General features: G+C 36.6%; 1 protein-coding gene across 3 annotated transcripts in view; it reads left to right on the forward strand.

Moving 5' to 3' along the window:
- DLC1 (DLC1 Rho GTPase activating protein) overlaps positions 1 to 20,782 on the forward strand; it is a 216,539-nt gene that overhangs the window by 13,951 nt on the left and 181,806 nt on the right. For all 3 annotated transcript variants that reach the window (XM_059844764.1, XM_059844765.1, XM_059844769.1), the window contains one exon: positions 1,894 to 3,058. In XM_059844764.1, the coding sequence (XP_059700747.1) occupies positions 2,006 to 3,058 (1,053 nt within the window). In that variant the 5' untranslated portion in view covers positions 1,894 to 2,005. The remainder of the gene's footprint in view (positions 1 to 1,893; positions 3,059 to 20,782) is intronic.

Here is a 20,782-nt window from a genome sequence, read left to right on the forward strand (position 1 = left end):
GTGTCCATCAAGAAAAGGTGCAGCAGAAGTTGAAAGTATTCTCACTCTTGATTTTTCACACTGGTAATTTTGGACCACACACACTAAGAAATAAAGATCAAATCAGAATAAGAATGTGCTATAACTTATACAATATTCTGACTTTAGATTTTAATATTTAGGGTTTGTCTCATATTTGATCAAGAAAGAAGAGAGAATTATAAAATTGTATTAACTTTTTACTACTAAAATTTGTCTCTGAAAGCAGATAATATTTTTGGCCTGGGCCTGGGTGTTATTTTCCATTTTGCACAGCCTCCCACACACTAATGACTTGTGCATGGAATTTCATATACTCTATGAATATATGTTCTTTTTAAGCAGAGTCTCCACAGAGGTGGAAAATGTGAATGTGAAATGAAGCTTGCCATTCCTAAAAGAAGGTTAAAGATCTAGGACTGTGTACAAGCCTATACTGAAAGTCAGTTTGTCAAGGCATAATTTATGGAGGTTCAGTTGCCCAGGCATAATTCTGCATTTCTTTCAAGATAAATACTTTTATACTTTCAGGCATGTGATTTGTCAAGGCAGCTTTGTGGCCTGGTGGGCAATCAGAATTTGCCTTAGTGGACTGAAATGACCCAGAACAAACTCACTACTTAATCTTCTTTATTGCTGAAATCAATAACCAGATCCATGCTAAGTGCTGACAGTTCTTGTGTAGGGAGTGAAAAGTAGGAGTGTCTGCTCCTTGAACTTCTAACATTTTATGAGCCAGAAGTTTTGTTTTCTTCTTTGACAATGAAATTGTTAATTTTATTTTATAATTGATAAATTAATACGAGATATTTTCTTTGTGCTAACATACACGTGCAATGACACAAGATTAATGCATTATCTCAAATGCCATCATACAGAATGCCTAAAGCAGCAATCAGTGAAAATTCCCCACACAGAAACCCAAGCAGGGACAGAGGCTTCTGGCAGAGCCAGACAGTCCAGGTGAGTAGCAAAGCTACAGCTAACCAGGGTGGCTCACAGTTTTCCCTTCTGGAGAGCCCTGCTCCAAATAACAGTTTTCTCCATGCCTTACACTAGAAGATCATGAATATATTCAGCAAGGGGGGGTGTGTGGCAGGGTTCAGGTTATATAATGCTTTTGAATGAGGAAATACACCAAAAACTTAAAGTGGTTTTCCAAGTGTTGTATTTTAGAGTGTAGGACTACATGACCTTTAAAGGCCCCTTCAAACCCAAGCTTATCCATGATTCTATGATTTATTTGTTTTATTACTACACAGCAACTGGTTTACTCTGCAGTTTCACGCAACACTTGTAATTACAACTTGGCCTGAAGACAATGAATTATAACAATAAAAATAAGAGCCACTGAATGGGCCAAAGACACTCAGAAGATAAGTAGTTTATACATTTGGTAAATTTGGAAAAATCCTCAATTGTTCTCTACCTCTTTGGCAAACAGCCAGAATTCTACATTCCACAGTTATCTGTGGATGAGGAAGAAATACAGTTACAAAGCAACTATAAGCTATAATGTCTTTTATACCCATTGAAATTATTATCTTATGAGAGACACAGTTAAGAGGAGCTTGTTGTAAAATTTTGGCTCTGGAGCTACTTGCTTGTCCATGTGCCTGTTTATAGCATTTTTGTTTACTCGATATTGGAAAGTAATCAGAAAAAAACGTTATACTGAATTATGAGTGCCGTCAAGTTTTGTATGAAAAGTATTAAAACTTTAAACAAAACAGTCTTTTAAATTCCTGTCCTTCTGGTCCCACAGTCTTATCTTGTTTTACACTTTTGTTTAAACTGTTCCTTCCCTTTCTTTTTCTTTTTTTTTTTTTTATTTGGAGTTGATTCAATAACACAGTCCTTTTTTATTTCTTGCAGATGTTAAAATGATGAAACCTTCTCTCCCTGAGGAGCAGTGCACAGCAGCCATGACATCTCCTCTGGTCCTCTGTGGAAGGTACATTGCAGTCTGCTGCTGAACTGTTATGACATGTCTCTAGCAATCAGAAAGAAAAGCTGGGAAGAGCATGTGACCCAGTGGATGGGATTGGCTTTGGAGCCTGTGGACTATAATACAGCATGTCGTCACGGACTTGTAGCTGATAACTTGCAGACAAGTATGGAAAAAGATGAGGTTTTGAGCATGGACCGGAAAGAAAAATGTGCTTCATTTCCAGAGAGCTTCTATAGTGGAGAGGTGACTGGCTTCCCTGAAAAGCAGCTGGGAAATGTGTCAAAGGAGGTGGATGAAAATGATAACCATGAGGACAAGGAACATTTTCTGGAGGCGAGCACAGAAACTCTAGTCCATGTGTCTGATGACAACGATGACTATTCTGCACTCAGCCTGGATAGTGTTAATTACCACATCAGTGCTGTAGGAAGTGAACCCAAAGATGAAGGGCACAGCTTAAATGGAGCAGGCTCCTTAACACAGATGGTACCAATAACAGAGGGTAACAAGGCAGCTGAATCATCTGGAATCAGTGGAGATATAACTGAGGAACCTGGCTGTGACACAGTTCCTAAGGAGGAGAGGAAAGAAGATGTTTGTGGCAGTATTGGCCAAAGCCTGGAGCTTTGTAATTATGAAGCCTTAAATGAAGTAGTAGATGTAGAGAAGGAAAATTGTATCAATTCTCCAAATGTGAAAGAAGTTATTATGTCTGGGAAGCAGCTGCTTCATACTGCTGTAATTGCACAACAGCGCCGGAAATCTGATGCTTTCAAAGACGGGCTTGGAAAGTCTGAGTGCAATGTGGTAGAGAGTGGGATTTCTTCTGAATCATACACCAGTGGTGATGGACAGCTCTGCTCAGCAGTGCAGCCCAGCAACGGCCTTATGCAATCTCCTCCTTGCCCTTGCATCCCGGCAGTGGAAAATGGTCTGGATAAAAGTGGTTTCACAGAACCTCAAGTGGCCCCTGAAAACAAATGCCTTTCAAATGTCAGTTCAGCAGAAGACATTCAGTGTTTACATGTAAGGAATCATTTGGCCACACACGAATATTCAGACAATCAAGTGAAACTGCGCAAAAGAAAGGTAGGATGCTTCTAGACTGCAGAGTGTTTCTAAAATATTTCCCCCTAGTTTCTGATGATGGTGATACAGTGCCTAATTAACTGGAGAGAAAAAGTGATTGTTTCATTAATTTATCAGGTTCAAACAGTTTCAGGACTAATACATCTATTCAACAACTAAATTTTAGGAGCTTTTTTAAAGGTCTGAAAATGGCTGAGCTATGAATTTGGATGGTGCCTTATATTCACTTTATATATATTATTTTATATATTTAATATATGCTGATCAAGGAAAAATGAGTATATGTCTTCTTTTTTTTTTCTGCTTCCATCATTATTTGATTCGTCTTAGGAAAACTTATTGTGTCCAGGGGTTTAGAAACCTTATTGAAAAAGACAGTACAAGGGAAAAGTGCAAGATTTTAAAAGAGAAAAAAAGGAGTGGAAATATTTTGCTGTAGTTCTTTGGTCTCTAGCTCAGCCCCATGAGCATATGTTCTTGCAAAAAACAAGTACTGCTGACTCTGAAACAATATTTTGTAATTTTAAAGCAACCAGAGGGTTTCACTGTCTTCACTGAGTAAGGAAGGGTATCATTACAAAATTTTAATGGAGAGATTCCTTGGCAAAAAAGCTCCCATTGGCTTAAATGGAAGGAGATGTGCTGATTGTAGCACTATGGAATTTATCTTAAAGTCTGGCTTTCCCAGTTATGCTGCTTATTCTAACTAATAACCAATTTGTAATTGTTTACTTCTCTCTGCCTTTTTTATTTGACATAATCCAGCTTCTTTTGTCTGGGTATTTTTTTTTTTTTACATCTGGTTTCTTTTAATTGTGTGGGTTTCATCTGTCAGCTGCAGTGCCTCAGTAGCTGTTTCACTGAAGCACAAATTCACATATCTGAAGTACTCTGTGCCCACCCTGCATCCTGAGCTGCTGGCTGTTGCTTCCTTGTCTAGAACCTTTGGTAACAGTAACATTAGGTTAACGTGGTGAGAAGATGTAAGCAAGTTTTGCCAAAGGTTTCAGAAGCCCTCCAAGCCAGTCTTCTTTTGGTAGTTTATGCAATCACAGTTAATGCAGTAACTGTTCAAATATCGCACAGTAAGAATTTCTCAGAGTTACAAACAAGAAACAAAAATATGACAAGCAGTACCAGAAATGCTAGGGAAAATGGTTCAAGTTAGAAAAAAAGAAAATTAACCAAATTAACATTGTAGTTGAGAACTAATTGACTATGATAATAATTTCTCAGCTGCTTTACTTTGGCATCAAATTTTCTTTTAAAGTATATCTGTTGATATTGAGGTGTACATTTCATATTACCAGCAAGATGAAGCATGCTATAGTTTTATATAGCTCTGATTTGATGCTAATTTCCATGTGTCCCCTTGGATCTTGGTTTGAGGTCACATACTCATCTTTTAAATGTGCACTTGTGAAAATAATATTTAAGAATGTATGTATGTTTTGTGTTTGTGCAATTAAATATTTTAAAAGACAAATTATAAAAATTCCACAGAGACAATAGTGAGAAAAATTAAGGAAGGAGATAAACATAAAAAGGAGCAAAGCAAAGAGTTTCTTCAAGGAAGTTTGAGCTGCCACAACTGCAAAATTGTGTGTAATGTAAAAGGCGATGGAGACTGTAAATCTTGAGGAGTCCTCATTCTACTTTGGTTAAAGAAATCTTTGCCAACCACTGTAACATGAATGGCAAATGGGAAAATATATGATCTGCTATTGTTTGTGGTATTAGTTTTCTCTAAGTTCACAGGACACTTCTACAAGTGACATTCCTTCATAAGGGATTTTCTCACTTATATCTAAGCATGCACTTTTTTATAAAAGTCTGTCTGTATGGGTAAAAGTGTGCAATGAAAAATGTGCCTATGTTTACAAACTTCCTCTGAAAGCCACTTTTGTAATTTTAAGAAAACATTAGAAAAACTGCAGACTTGAAACTGAATCCATCCATAAAAGCCAAGTATTTGCTTTGCAGTGACAGGAAGACTTAAGGGATTGGGAATGGCATATAAAACCTTTTCTCTCAAGGTCAGCAGTTCAAGCAGTGCAGTTAAGGCCTAAAACACACCACTGTCTGATTAATGCTCAGTGTCAATTATAGTTGCACACAATCACGTGCACATAAAGGTCAGAATATGGGAAAAGGCACATGGAAATGAATTGCTAAAGGTATTTGAGCACACAAATCTTCAGGTAGCACCTTGGGTGATCATAGAAAAGTGCTGATCTTCAGGCATCTTCATGACAGTTAAAACTTAGGAACTTTGAGTAGACTCCTGCTCTTGCTGGTACCAAATTCTTTTTCAAATCTGTTCCTCGTTAACATATTTTAAACTGTTTTTAATTGTGGCAATAGAGCATGACCTTCCCTCTTATCTTTAGATCGGCTGTCTTCAAACCAGAGCTGAGGTGAGAGACAGTGTGGAGCTGATATGCTTGCTCTGCAGACGCATGCAGGTCCAGGGGCTTAAGGGCTTAAAGTATAGCATCTCTGACCAGCACTAACTCCATGGCAGTAAATTGCTTTAGTCATGATGGATGTACTGACACTGAAGATGCTTTTTGCAAACACATCCAGCTGTTGCAGCATTCTTTGCTCCCTCAAGTCAACAGGGTTCAAATGTTCAAAGCACAGCACCCTCTTTGCCTTCGCTTTCTCAGAAAGCCTTCCTAAGGCTCGGAAATAGGAAGGACCTGAATTTAATTGTGAGAAGTTAATGATATTAGGTCTTATTGAAAGAAACAAAATAATCAAGCTTTCCTGTTGTTCCTGGTTTGATAATCAATTCAGTCCATCCACAACATGAAATTTATCATTATTAATGGTTCCGAGTAGCAGAAACATAAACAGATTAACTATATGTGGATAAACCAGCTAGACCCTCCTGTATGCTTTCCTGGGTTAAACAAATTTTGATTTTAAAATAGTGCTTCACAGAATTTTACATTAAACAATATTTGGAACTAAAGACCAAACTGTAGTGCTTGGGGTATCAAAACAACTCACACATATTTTCATATGTAAAAAGCAACAGAGCATTTAGCAAACAGTTTTATACAAAACTAGAAGAGTACCAACTATTAAGAGAATACCCACAAAATGAGACTATTTAAATATTATACACTGATTTGTAAATGTAAGAAAATGGCCATTATCTAATAAAGAATCTGTCAAATTTTCGTGCGTGCTCCATTTTATGTTTTCTCCAAGCTGCTCATCTCATCAAGCTTAGGCAAAGACAGGAAAATCCCTGCTGGGGCATATTGAGAAGGTTCACAAATGCAGCAGAACTCTAAAAAATCAATTTCAGCTCTTTTTCAACACAAAAAAGAGCTACTTTATTTAGCACCTGTATAAAAAGGTGGGTTAAGGAATATAGTTTCCCAGTAAGTTCTCCCCACTCACTTCCCAAGCACAATTATAGCTGTGTTGTTGCACCAAGTGATAATCAGCATTTTGTAAATGCAATTTTCAAAATAAGGTTCAGACCACTCTTTTTAATGATGGATCAGTAAGGGAGCAGAAAATCAACATTGTAAAATCTGGCTCTAAATAGCTTGAATAAAAATCCATGAAGTTTAAAAAAATGATAACAAACTCCACTTATGAAACAAATCTTGGCTTGTTCTGTATATTTCATTGTTCCTCCACAATCTCCTCCTCTAAAATTTTAGTCCTAAAGACCATTCAACATAAATAGGAAGAAAACAGCTACAGAAACAACTGTGACTGTTCATTTCTCTCCTGTAGGACAATGTAGTTCCTCACGGTGGTCTGCTTAGAAGCTTTCCAGTTTCAAATAGGTTATGTAATCTCAAAGTCATTCTTGCAAGGCCAGAGAATGTAAGAGTCAGGGCTATTCCTAATGCTCATTATAATTGCTGCTACTTTAATCCAGTTTTCTAGATCAAATACTGTGTGATTTGCAAGGGATGCTTAAGGACACAACAAATGTCAGCATAATGACAGCTGCCAGTGTCAATAAGTGGAAAATTAATTAAAGAGTAAGGTTAACAGGAGACTGGCAGAAATGCCAGAAGAGACCTGGGTAGAAGGTTACCTGGAATGATGCATGTCTTTGGAACAGTGTCTTTTCCCCGCAGGAAAGCTGTGAGTTTTTAAAACATGGTTTTACATATCCTGTTCTGTTGCAATAAATTTTATTTCTTTATTTCAAGAATTATACTAATGTGAAAAAGCAAAACAAAATTACTCACTTGAATTGAGACCTTTCCATCCATATTTGCTTCTTGATTATTATGCATGCCCATAAGATGCGAAGGCTGACTCTTCCATTACGATCAGAATTACATTTTGTTTCACAATGCTAAGACTGATTTTTGGGGCAAGTTAGGAAGTTGGGCTCTTCCAGGAGCTTCTGTTTCTATCACCATAAGCTAATTTCACAGGAAACTTAGGGAGCTTTGCTTGCTGGCTCATACTAAGGTACATGGGAGGCATAGGAAAGCTTCACAAAAAATCATAAGAGGTACCTGTTTTTACTGAAATTGTTTCTTTGCAACTCTTTCTGTGCCATCTATTCTCATTGCATGATCCTTTTCATCTGAGCACTTAAAAGTAATATGATCTTCTTGTGAGCAATAATATCAAACATTGTAGGTATTTTTCTTATTTTATTGCTGTTTGTATACTGGAGTTTGCAGCCCTATCACAAGTATGTCACTCCAAAGTCTTAATCTTCCTTTACCTCAATTCTGACTTTTTTGAATGGTGATAATTTAATGATTCGGAGTTTTTGCATTATTTTAAATTTAGTTTTAAAGATTCTTACACTGGTTTCGTTATTTCTATTTTATAGAAGGTGTTTTCATAGGGATCCAGCCTGTACTATTGCTACATAAGCAGTAGGCTGTAGGCTTGTTAGGGTTGTACAGCAATAATAACTCAGACAGATCAACATTGACAAAAAGCGTAGAAGATAAAAGCAAGAAAAAAAAATAGGAATGTGCAGGAAGTATTAATTAAAAATGGAAATATGTATTTTTTTGTATTCTGATTTTGCAGCTGGGAATTAAATTTACCTTTTTCTGAGATGCAGTCGGCAAACATGTGTCAGTCAGAGTAAGATGACAGTTTTAAAACTTGGTGATTTTCCGAGTGAATTATCTTTAATTATTCCTTTTCAAAATACAATAAATAAATGTGGTCACCTCTCACAGTTTGTTTTCCCATTGAGTATTTTTAAAGATAGTCATCTTGCAAATATTCTAGTGGAGGAATCCAACAAAGAGGGAAGAAAATTGTCCTCTAAAATCATAATGATCTTTAGAAATTCTGAAAGTGTGGACAGTCATGAATATTATTTGGATGGTTGTTAGAAGACCAAGGTTTCTGAGCCTCATTATGGTCATGGAAGACCAACTCCCAGCTGCTTAGAACTAGACACTGAAAAAGAATTAATCCATGTCAGTGGGACTACTGTGTTCTTAGAGTGTGCCTCAGCACCCTGCTGACCTTGGGTGTTATACTTTGTAACTTTAGAGACTGCAGAATCTAGTTACTATAGAGGTAATATAATAGTAAAATTCCCTTCAAATCATATGGTTCTCCAACTATATTTCCTGTACAATTCAGACCTGCACTGATGTCAGAGTAGCTTCATTTTCATATACAGAGATAGATAACATAATCTTGGCATCTAGGACATTATTTTTCTTAGTTTTGTAAAGGACAATGGCAAGTGCAAATATTGGAAATGTAATTATCTCTTTTAAAATATGATCTTTCAAACACTGGAAATCTATTTTATCAGGTGTGGAATTCAGATTTTCTTTTTTGTTCCATTTTTGCATCTCCTATAATTTTCAAACTTTATATAGGATTTTCTAAAGATTCTCAAACTTTCTAAGGGTTTTAGAGAAGACCATGGGTCTCTTTACCCAAATTCATAATGTGAATGTGAATACCATCCAAAAATTAGTGAGAGATCTTTGAAAGGTTAACTCCTACCCACAACTCAGAGCTGCAGTCTGTAGTATTAGTACAGTGGGCAATTATTACTGAAATCCACAGTTGTTTCACCACAAGGAATTTGCTGCATTTGCACATTGCTATTATATGGTCATGGTTTTGAAGGCATTGGGAAGAATCTGGCAAGAGATGCAAGTGAAGCAAAACAAGTAGTAGGATTTCTTTGAAAAAAAAGGAAACCTTCTTGGCTGTCATGAATATTTTTTTCTCTTTTCTGCAGAGAAAATTTGCTTTCTAAATTTACCATTCAATAATGAAAATGTGGTTCAAAAATATAAATGGACTGAGACAGTTGGATTTACTTTTTTTTAAATTATATGTGTTTTCTATGGTACTTAGTAGAAAGTGGTCATAAAGCACTCCTATTATTGTGGTAACATGACCAAGAATTTTCTTTATTACTTTCACAAAAATATGTATCATAAATATTATCTCCATCTGGGAAGCTAAAGAATGCTTTCCGACAGACTTCCTTTATGTTTGGACTGAAGTAAGAAGTATTTCAAACAATGTGAAAAGTATTTAAAACAAGTTCAGAACAGGATGGGATGATTGCCAGGCCAATACAGTATAACCTTTATGCAAATTTTACTTTGGCACATTTTTGTGACAGTGTTCAGCAATAAATTTTCAAGGCAGTGTTGTCTAGACTGCAAACCAAGAGACTGTTGCACATCAAATTATGCTTGGAGCTGAGCTACCTAAAATGGTAATGAAAGTATTTGTATTTAGAAGCAGTTTGCAGTCACACACTACTGCTTCACCAAAATCATCTACATGCTTCTAGGGACCAGTCTAGAGAGCTTTAGTTTCATGCAATGTGTACTCAGAGATTTCTAGTTTTGACAAGTTCTGCAGTACTAATTGGAAGAAAACTTCTAAAACATTTTTTGTTTTATTTTTTAAATGAATCTTTAAAAACTCCTTACTGGCCAATTATTTACTGTCTGCACGCTATAAATAGCCAGTTGTAGGTCATGTTAAATGGGCCAATGACCACTTGCTAAAATGACACCAGATTTTTACTAAACATCAAAATTTTGAGGGAAGTGAATGAATAGCACATAAAATCTTTAATAAATGTGGAGTTAAGACACTTGGACAAAACATCCTGGATTACATGACATCACTGTCCACAACACATTTTTCTGTTGGTTAAACAAAAAAACTTTTAGAAAAGGAATTTGCTCCCTAGAGCTTTCTCTCACACTTTCACAAGCCTAATGCTCACTTTGAATCAACCTTCAAGTGACAATAGAGAGATCTAAGAGGCACACTGTGATACAGCTTCCACCCAAAAACAGTACTTAACAGCAGTAATCAGAAAAGACAGGACTAGAGCACTGCTGCCTGTATTAAAGAGCCTTTGATGCCATAGCAGAGGCAGAACAGCTTTTTTAAGCACAACTGTTTACTACAGACACGACCTGTGCTAAAAGTAAAAGGTTTTTTGTGTTGCTGTGTCAAAGAAGGAGACAGAGAAGAACAGCCTACCCTGGCCAGCTCTGGGAGCTGAGGCTTTACAGCAATGTAGTCTTTGCCATTGCTATCAAGGAGCACTTGACCATGGAAATTTGGTGGTGGGTTAGTCCACAGGCACCCGACCAATTCCCATGCGATAGTTAAAGGTGAACAAAGAGAACCTCTCTTGTGAGCTGAACTGCAGCAAGGTGGAAGCCCTCTGCAAAGCTTATTGTGGGATTTTTTTCTTGGTGTTTTATTTTGGTTGGGGTTTTTTGTTGTTTTTGTTTGTTTGATTGGGTTTTTTCATAGTTTTTTTTTGCTTCCCACCATAATTGTACCTATGATTGAAACACCTAAAATGTGTTGCTCACACTTATTTCCTTTTACTGCTCTCTCTCAAAGGTGACATAAGAGGTTTGTAAAGGCAAGGAGGCTTCTGCCACAGAAAATACACATGGTGTATTGAATATGGCTTTACAAAATGAAACAATACTGCTTCTGCTGCCAAAAGCTATTACAAGCTCCAATGGATATGGCCAAAAATGGTAATGAATTCAAATTTAGAGGGATATTCTTCCTCCTTTGAAAAAAATCTAGGCAGCAATACATGTGTGAGCATCTGTGTGTGCTGAGGTAAATGTATGGCAAATGTATACCAGATCCTCACTGCTTTTCATAACTGTCACAGCTGATGTCTAAAGCTTTTACAACAATGAGCACAAGAACTTGCTTTATGCACACGACGCTAATGAGAAATTGGCTCATTGTAATAAGATGTCCTTCAATACTCCAGCAATAACTGTCATATCTGAAGTTTCCCACTGTCTTTGCACTCTCACTTTATATAAGGCTTAGAAGACCAAACACAGTATGTATTTATGTTAAACAGAAGTCTATTTATCCTTTTCTGTAAGTTGCCTCCTTCCTATTATTTTTCACACAGCATATCCAATCAAACAAATGTTTCTATTTGAATATCCTGCATATTTTAATGATGTATTATCTCATCTACCCAAAAGAAAAGATCTTTAAGCAGCTGATTATATTCTTGCACTATATGTTTTAATCTCTTGGATGTTTTCCTCAAGCTTCTAAAGAAAAGATGGTTTGCATGCACTACTAATCATTGATATGTGATTCATGGCTGTTTGTTATGAAGGCATGAAAAAATCCAGCAGTGCTAAAGCACTAATTCATGGCTTGTGTTGCATGCAATTTTAGCTTCAAAATATTTTAAAAGCTGACACAATTATTACACTGAAAATGAAAAAGCACAGCCAGAAGTCAAACTTTGGTAATCTAAATCAAACTGGTTTCCTACACTCAGATTCCCCGGAAAACACTTAACTTCTGATAAATGCCAAATTTAATTATCTCACACAGATTTACTAGTGATTCTATGTGCATATTACACCTCAATACATCTGAATTTGTTCCAGCATGTTAAACTCACCTCTTTACAAATGCTCTGCTGCTTGGTATATGATGACAAGATGATCAAGTGGTAAATGAACACTATACTGTTTTGGCTTTTTATAGGAAGCAAAATTGCCAGAGAGTAAATAAGAGAAGAGAGAGTTTCTCAAGACCTGTTTTTTTCCACTATCTTAGAGGTAGGATAAGAATGGAAAATAAAGATGTGAAAAACAATTGATTTTCTATGTAAAGTGAGAATTCAACTCCTAATTACACAAAGCTTTCTCAGCTCATGAAAACATCTCCCAGTGGACCTGTCTGTCCCCAGGTCTTTTTCAATATTACTAATACCAAAGATAATTTGGGAAGAAGTTCTTCTATGCTAATACCTTCTATATTAATACTTGGTAGTACCTTGATTAATATTCTTGTGCATAAATCTTCAGGACTCATAATTTATCACATTTCACAAACATTTTGCTAAGCTTTTAGAAACATTGTGTTTTAATTTTTACTGTAGCTTCTTTTGCAAGATATGTCTTAAATTGATGGATTGTGCTTTTGCAGACTGAAGCCCAGAAATAGTTATGACAATGGGAAAACCAGCTTTAATCAGATTCAGAAGACATACATATATTCCTGAATTTTGCTCTCTTGGGATTAGTAACAGTAGCCTTAAATTAGAATGTCCATATTTTTTTTTCTCTAGTTCATCCATACTTTCTGTCAGACACAAACAAAAAATTCTTTTTCATCCGGAGTCTTCTAATCAGGGTGTTAAGAACATTGATTCTTCCCTATGCTCTTGCCTTTTCACAAATGCTTTGTTGTTGAGGGTTTTTTGCCTACTTTATGTACAAATCTGAGTGAAATATTAAGAGTTTTAGCCATTTTGAGCCTATGTGCATATAAGGGAAAGATTACTTGATGACATGAAAATAATGTGTATTTTATTCCCTGCAAGTGTCATCATTTCACAGGGTTTGATTTCAAGGGAGCAGCCAAGCAGAGCTCTGCAGTCACATGCAGAGATTAGGAAGGGAATATGAAGCTGTTGGCAAAATGGGTGAGCGACTTCCATGACTCTGCTCCACTTTGGTGTCAGGGGACAGTGGTCCCAAACACTCTCAAATGCTAGTTCTGTAGTAGTAGTAGTGGTTCCTAGACCTCTTGTTCAGAATTCATCCAGTTGCCTAAAATGTGTACTCAGTCCTAAATATTAGGTGTTTTTTTTCACAGCTTCTTTAGTGGGTGGAGTCTGCAGTGACTTTGTCCCTGTTTCTGGTCTCTCTCTCAGTCCTTTCCATTACGCCTGGATCATGGAGTCCAAACTCTCCTGTGTCAACAGCATTGCCTCATGAAGCATAATAATGACAGCTTAAATGTCAGCACTGTTAGTCACCGATGATTGTCTTAGGGTTTAAATGGAAATTTCTTACTTTTTAGCCACTCTGTTCAGAGGGAATGTTTACCAGCAGCAACATATAATTGTGGAGCTTTGATCCTTGCTTTGAAATGTCTTTTTGAGTGTAAAGAAAATTCATCTATGCTGAGAACAACATTAGAAGCTATTTCTGGACTTAGACCAGGATTCTGAAGGTGAAAGGACACTTCTCCAGCTCTCTCAACAAGTCCTTGGGAAAGTTAAAAATAAGTCTTGCTGAAAAAAAAATTGGCACTTGTTATTTGAGAAAATTTCTTTATTCCAGGAACTGCCTCATGTAGCAGAAATTTATTTACCATCTGTGTAGACTTGAAAAATTTTCCATCTACCAGATACACAACTGAAATAGCAACAGATTTTCCGTCCCAATGGTTTCCACCAGCCTCTGTTTTAAGGGAGTGTTGTAAAAACTTATGAAATTTTTGTTCTTTCGGAAGAGGGGTAGCTCTAGCTCACTTAATAGACCATCTGTGAGACTCTGAGCTCTGATTGTGACCTCTAATAATGTCACCTCACTGTTGCTAAAGCATGTCACTTAGGGGACATGTCCTCATAGACCTAATAGCTGAAAATTTATTAGTTTTTTAAATTACAGTTCTATTACTAAATAATATTACAGTACTGACTTTAAAAAAATAGTCACTTGAGAAATTTATTTACTTTGAGTACAGATGTACTTCCTTAATTTCACAGTTCTGCAACTGCAGAAGGAGGGAAAAACTGTTAGAAAATAATAGAAGGTGCCACCACCAAAAATAACCCCACTGATTCTTGAAGTAATTCTAGTCCTTTAAAATATGAAACAAGCTTTCTGTAAATCTGATTATCACTTCTGAGTATTCATATGAATACACCGGCTGGAAACCAGTGCAAACAATTAGTTGGAGACAGAAAAAGAGAAAAGAGTTCAGGAACAGATGTCAGAGTACACAAGCTTAACTTCTGTTTGTTGCTTCTGCGTTGATTTCTTTCTTTCATGTATTTGCTGGATACATTTTGTTTTTGGATTTAATGCACATCAAGAATCCTCAAGAACTATGATTCTTAGTTGATGCTTAGATGGATTTTTTTAATCCCATCTACCAAAATAATATTTGTGTGATTAGAAAGCTTGGTGTTCAAGGCATTTGTCAAAAGTTTCCTCCCAATTTCAGCCTGTTTGCTGAAAAAATAAAAATCCCTATCTACCATTTTTTTTATAATTGAGGGGCTTTTCTGCCTTATCTATTTTTACCTTTTTTACATGCCACTCAGTTGAGAGTGTTTGACTAAAGGTGCTTAATCCTAAATAGGCCTATCAAAGATGCTTTTGCTTTCATAATTCTGAGTCTCTGAACTGGCAAAATTTTACAATATACAGTTGCGTTTTTTTTAACTAGCATTCTTACCAAATCCTTTAATCTGGTAATTCAAATCTGTATTTTAAACTTATTCTATCTATTTCGGATATCTGTATAGCTTTTCTATTTTACTGCATGTGGTAAGGGAAGATCTTGTTGTTTCATCAAAACTGTATAATTGTGAAAATGAGCGGGTCTAAGTTTTAAGCCACTCTGTACTCTTACCTGCTGCTGCTAAACCACTTAAAATCCCAAAAAGAGGAAAATACAACTTATATTATCAGCATTCAGCTGAATATTATTCAACAAACTGAACTTTAAAATGTGAGTTGCAGTTGTCCGGGAAACAGGTTTTAGTTAGGTTTGTGCAAGTGGGTTAAGGTACATATGCACTGTCATGTTTTAGTTTGGGCCAGGAGCATTCTTTTGCAGGGACTTTGCTGAGTGACATGATATAAATCATGAGAGATGAATGATATCAGATGGTGAGATTAGGTGCATGCTCTCTGATTTGATAGCTGCAGGGCAGATTTTATAGTTCTAATGCATTGACTGACAAAGAAAAAATGTATTTTGGAATTATCAATAGTCAATGAAAATTTTTCAGATATTAGGGTAAAAAAATGTACCCTGGAGTGTAGCAGATTCACATCTGCAGAGTGCAAGTATGAACTAAAAGACACAGTCATAGGATTTTTCATTCCCATCACTTACAATGTGAAAATGTCTAACTCTGTCCTCCACACCAAACAAACTGGTTGCAAGATACATAATTGTTATGACTTTAAGAACAATGACTACAAAAAAAATCTTCTGAAGACAGATTTTTGAAATAGATCAGTAAATCAGAGTTTCCTTTTAGGTGAATTTGATAAGCATTCCTTGCTAGAAAAATATAGATTTCTATCTATAGAATAGAGATTTAGCCCCTCAACAAACTTGTCAGCCTCTTGAGATTTTTATAGGTTTTGCTTTATCTGTCTGAAATATATCAGATGCCATGTAACTTCATCCTGTACTTGTGCTTTCTAGTTCTCTCACTAATTCCCAGTAGTCTTGTGGTAATGTGCTCATTCTGTTGGCCAGCTGTTCAGCTCTCCATGAATGCATCCTCCTGATGCGCATTTCCCATCATTTTACAAGTCTATGTCCTTTTCCACTTCAGTATAAAAGTTTTTTCCAAGCAAAACTGTGTACCATTGGGAATGCAGACAGGGAATCTAATGTAAACATAAACTCAGTGAGGAGTGAAGAAATATGTATTACCCAGTACAAGCACTAAAGTGCTTTTAATGTGTGTTTGAAATAGAAGTAGTGAGAAGACTGGTTTTTTTACCAGGGTTTGTGGTTTTTGGGTTTTGTTGGGGCTTTTTTAGGTGGGGGGGTATTGTTTGTGGTTTTGTTGTTTTTTTGGGGTTTTTTTTTGTCTCTGACTTAATAACCTTTATTTTGCTCTTACTGCCTATAGTAAAAAGGAACTCTTTAGTTCCTTTCTCTAGGGCCTTAGTAGTAGGACCCAACAGTAAAGCAAATAAACCCCACCTCCACCATTGCCATTGATATTAACTTTAGCCTTTGGTAAGGACAGAGTTGTGAGCATCAAAGGTAAACTTTGTCTGTACAGGGGGAATAGAAAGTGTACAAGACAAACAGAATGAACAGGTTTCTTCCTTCTTGGAACATGGTCTTCACCAAAAATGGCTTGTGGGATTATTAAAGACCAAGTTTTAAGACAGCTGAAAATAGGGATGGTTTTCTCCCTGGTATTGTCACTAATTCTTCAAGACAAAAGAGAAATTTAGCAGCTAGAAATTGCTGTATTTTCTGGTCATCCCAAGGCAGTTGGGGGTGGGTTGTGTGGAGCTGTGATAATCCAAAATGTAAAGGAAATGTTTGTGCACCATGTATTTGATGAATCTTTGTTTGCTGTGGGGAAGCCTAACATTTCATTCATTGGTATACAGCTCTTGGATTCAATTTGAAATTTAATTCTGTACAGACAGGGAAAAAACTGTTGTGTGTAGGACTCTGTAACAGTATAGTGTAGTTTTTAGAGGGTATTTTGAATTTGGGCCATTTGTCTAATTTTAATTGCCCCTTCTTATTTAACATCGACCGGGATTTACACCCAGACCACAGTTGCAGCAGGCAGAGAAAGTGTGGAGTGTGACTTAACTCAGTAATGCACAAGGAGGCTCTGTGTCAAGAGGAATCTATGGCATCTACTTGATAACATTGTTGTTCATTCTCTGGTTGAGTAATTCCCATTACTCCATGACAAAAAGTAAGATTTGTGTTTCCTACCATGACCAAAGCATAATACTTTGCCTTTCTCTGAGAGTCCCCATGTAGTATGCACACATATTACGTGGCAGTGGTTTTTGATCATTTTTGGCAGTATGTGCAACAGTTGTTCTGTGATTTTATGGCTTCACATGTTCTGTAGGGAACTAAGATGAGTAGTCATTTGTTCTATTTTTTTCTGTTCTGTATAAATGATATCCATCTATGTTTTGTTTGTGTTTTAAAAGGCAGCAAAAGAATCATAAGAAATAATCTTTTTAGAAACTTTTTGTTAAAAACAGTGTAGAATATTTTTCATATAATCTCCAGTAAACACCCTGAATTTTTTGATTTGTTGCTTAGGGAATATAAGGAAAATTTTGCTTAGGAAATATAAGGAAAATTAAATACATAGCTTATAAAAGGAATATCTCAGTTAAAATAATATAATGTACAGAAACTATCACAAAGACAGTAGAAAGATAGTTTGGATGTGTTCTGGAGATTTTTTTTTCCAAGTTTCAGCCTATTGACTGGCATTTTGTAGCCAGAAACTCAGGTCCTGAACCTGGGTCGGGGCAATCACAAGCACAAATTTAGAGGATGAATTGAGACCAGCCCTGAGGAGAAGGACTTAGGAGCACTGGTGGGTAAGAAGCTCAACATGAGCCAGAAATGAGCACTTGCGGGCTAGAAATCCAACTGTGTCCTGGGCTGCATCAAAAGAAGTGTGACCAGCAGGTCAAGGGAGGAGATTGTTCCCATCCACTCCCATGAGACATCCATCTGGAGTACTGCATCCAGTTCTTGATGCAACATAAGTACTCCCCAACATAAGAAGGACATGGACCCACTGGAGCATGTCCAGAGGAAGCCAAGACAATTCTCAGAGGTCTGAAACACCTGCTGTGTAGACAGGCTGAGAGGGCTGGGACTGTTCAGCCTGGAGAAGAGAAGGCATTACAGAGACCCTGTAGCACCCTTCCAGTACTTGAAGGAGATGTGCAGGGAAGATGGAGGGAGATATTTTACAAGAACATGTAGTGATAGTACAAGGGGAGTGGATTTAAATTGAAAGAGTGTAGGTTTAGATTGGATATTAGAAAGAAATTCTTTTATATAAGGTTGTTGAGGTACTGTAAGAGGTTGCCCAGAGAGGCTGTGGATTCCCCATCGCTGGAGGTGTTCAAGGTCAGGTTGGATGTGGCTTTGAGCAGTCTGTTCTAGTGGAAGTTGTCCCTGCTCATGGTAAGAGAGTTGGAACTAGATGATCTTCAAGGTCCCTTCCAACCCAAACCATTCAATGATTCTATGATATGATCTTTTAGAAGTTCTTTGATTACTTCTACTTATGCCAGATATTTAAAGAGAGTTTTCTTGGCAGTTGCTGGAGCCTTCCACATTTCCTTTAAGAGAGAGTCAGAAAATATACTTTCTAGGCAGTGATGAAGCTATTTTAGATAGGTTATATATCTAATGTCAAATGAACCACCTCACCCAGAACAGAACATGGCTACTAGCCCCAGCAGCACAAAAAACTGTGTGTATTGGTGAGGAGGATATGGACAAAAAATTACAAACCTGAAATGGTGTCCTTTTATTTTCTGCTACCGTACCTTGACCATTCACATAGATATAAGTCATACAGAAAAATCCTATTCTTTGTCACTTGCTGGATTCATTGGGTATGACAATTGCTCTACAATCTGTTTATAAACAGTGAAAGGGTTTCATGACTATGACAACATATCCTGATAGAAGGACAGAGAAAAATTTATTAAGGAACAGATCTCCAGTTTCAACAAGTAAAAGTTTCATGGTTATGACAATATATATTGATAAAAGGACATAGAAAAATTTATTAAGACTGATCTTAGCATTTTATTTAAATGAGCTGCCACATGTAAGCCAGAGTTCCTACAATTAGGCAGTCTTTGCTAAAGTACACTGCAATGGAATTCACTAACCAGAAAGATAATGCTTGTTCCTTAAAAGAAAAACTCAAAAGATTTGATAATTAGCTCTCAGAGGACTCTACTGGTTATTTCACAGCTGTGGAAAAAACAGTAGAGACCTATTTATTGACCTAGCTATCTGATAAATCAGAAAGAGATCAGTGTCATGGAATCTTTTTGAAGACCACCTCCTGACACTGGGAAAGATGCAGATGAGGTCAAAACCCTCAGCTTCCTGTCTCAGAGAGGAAAAGGAGAAAAAAAAATCTGATAAACATAGAGCTAAACAGAGTTTCTTTGGAATTCTCTAGAGATAAAGGGAGCAGGGGAAAACATGAAAAAACCAAACTTCTCTTGTTAAATGTAGCAAGACAATACATGTATTCAATAAATACAAAAAAACCCTGTTCTGATTTATATTTTTTTCCAATTTGATTACACTGTCAGAAGTGAGCCTGAAACATAAAAAGGAGTAATGAAACACCCCCATCAGTCAAAATCATAGCAAACACAGTCATTACCCCACTGACCAGAGCATTAAATATACTTTCTCTGATCCATGAGTGGATCAGAGAAACAGGGTTGAAAACAGAGGAGTACTCAGCACTGTTACTTAGGTCAAGTTCTTTTTTAGTCTTGGGAAAAAAGTGATCTTGCCTGTCATTTTCACATCTTTAAAACGGAATTAATATTTTCCCTTGACATGTGTAATGGAAGTTTAGCGGCATTAAAGTTGAAAAGCAATGTTGTAATAAGAACTTTGCAATTACCTCAGATACATGCCTGAAAGTTCCCCAGGAGCCTTGACATCTTTTAGAGCTGCAATGTAACTCCTGCTTGTTGCATTTCCTGCTATTCTATATTAAACTTCATGGTTTGTTCCCGGTGACGACGCATCTCCTGTTTTTATAATGCCTGTGTTTTCAAATCAGATTAAATTTAGGAGATCCATGTAAAATATCTTACAGGTGTGCCCTTACTTATTTGCATGTGTTTTCTGTCTCTTTGAAGTCTTCATGCAGTAACTTGCGGACACTGCATTTTCCAATACCATTTTCTGTCATTCTCTGCCTGAGCAGTTCCCTTCAGCTCTCTAGATGTCTTTCTTCTTTTCAGGAATAATATAACTACTCAGCCTTTTTTGAGGTTGTATCAATATACCAATTGAACTTAATTGCACATTTAGAGATATTCATTTTCTTAAGCATAAACATCTGCAGACCACCAGTGTCCTGGACATGAGAAAAATAGAGTCATATAATGAAAAGGCTTCTCCTGTTTGCCCTGGGTGACAAACACAGCAGGAGGATGCAAATCAGATTGGTGAAATCCTAATTTTGTTACTAGCAAAACCTGGGTTATTTCATAATCTATTTCTAAAAAATAGATTTTTTTCAACAGTCATCAAGTTGCCTAAGCCTGATAATGAAATCTATTATCTCATAGTTTAAACAAAAAAGAGCCAAATGGTATTTTGCTCCTGTTAATAAACTCACTGACTTAGTGAAACAGCCATATTGTCATCTATGTCTCATATTGTCATGAGTCAGAGGAAGAAGGATTTAACTAAAATGGTGATGGAACTGCAGTTCCGATTTTACTGGAAATTCTGTAACAATTCTACTTTTTTTCTTTCTTCCCTATGCAGAAGGATATGTTTGATAGTAGTGACATTCATTTCAACATTAACTTTCTGTACAGGAAGAAATACTTTTAGATTACAAATGTCCTACTCTTCCAACTGAGCAATCACTAGTCCAGCACCACTCACCATCAGAAGCTTTGAATGCACTTGAAGTCCAGGGTGTTCTTAACGCAGCTC

Source organism: Haemorhous mexicanus, chromosome 4 (assembly GCF_027477595.1).
Source record: "Haemorhous mexicanus isolate bHaeMex1 chromosome 4, bHaeMex1.pri, whole genome shotgun sequence".
NCBI lineage: Eukaryota > Metazoa > Chordata > Aves > Passeriformes > Fringillidae > Haemorhous > Haemorhous mexicanus.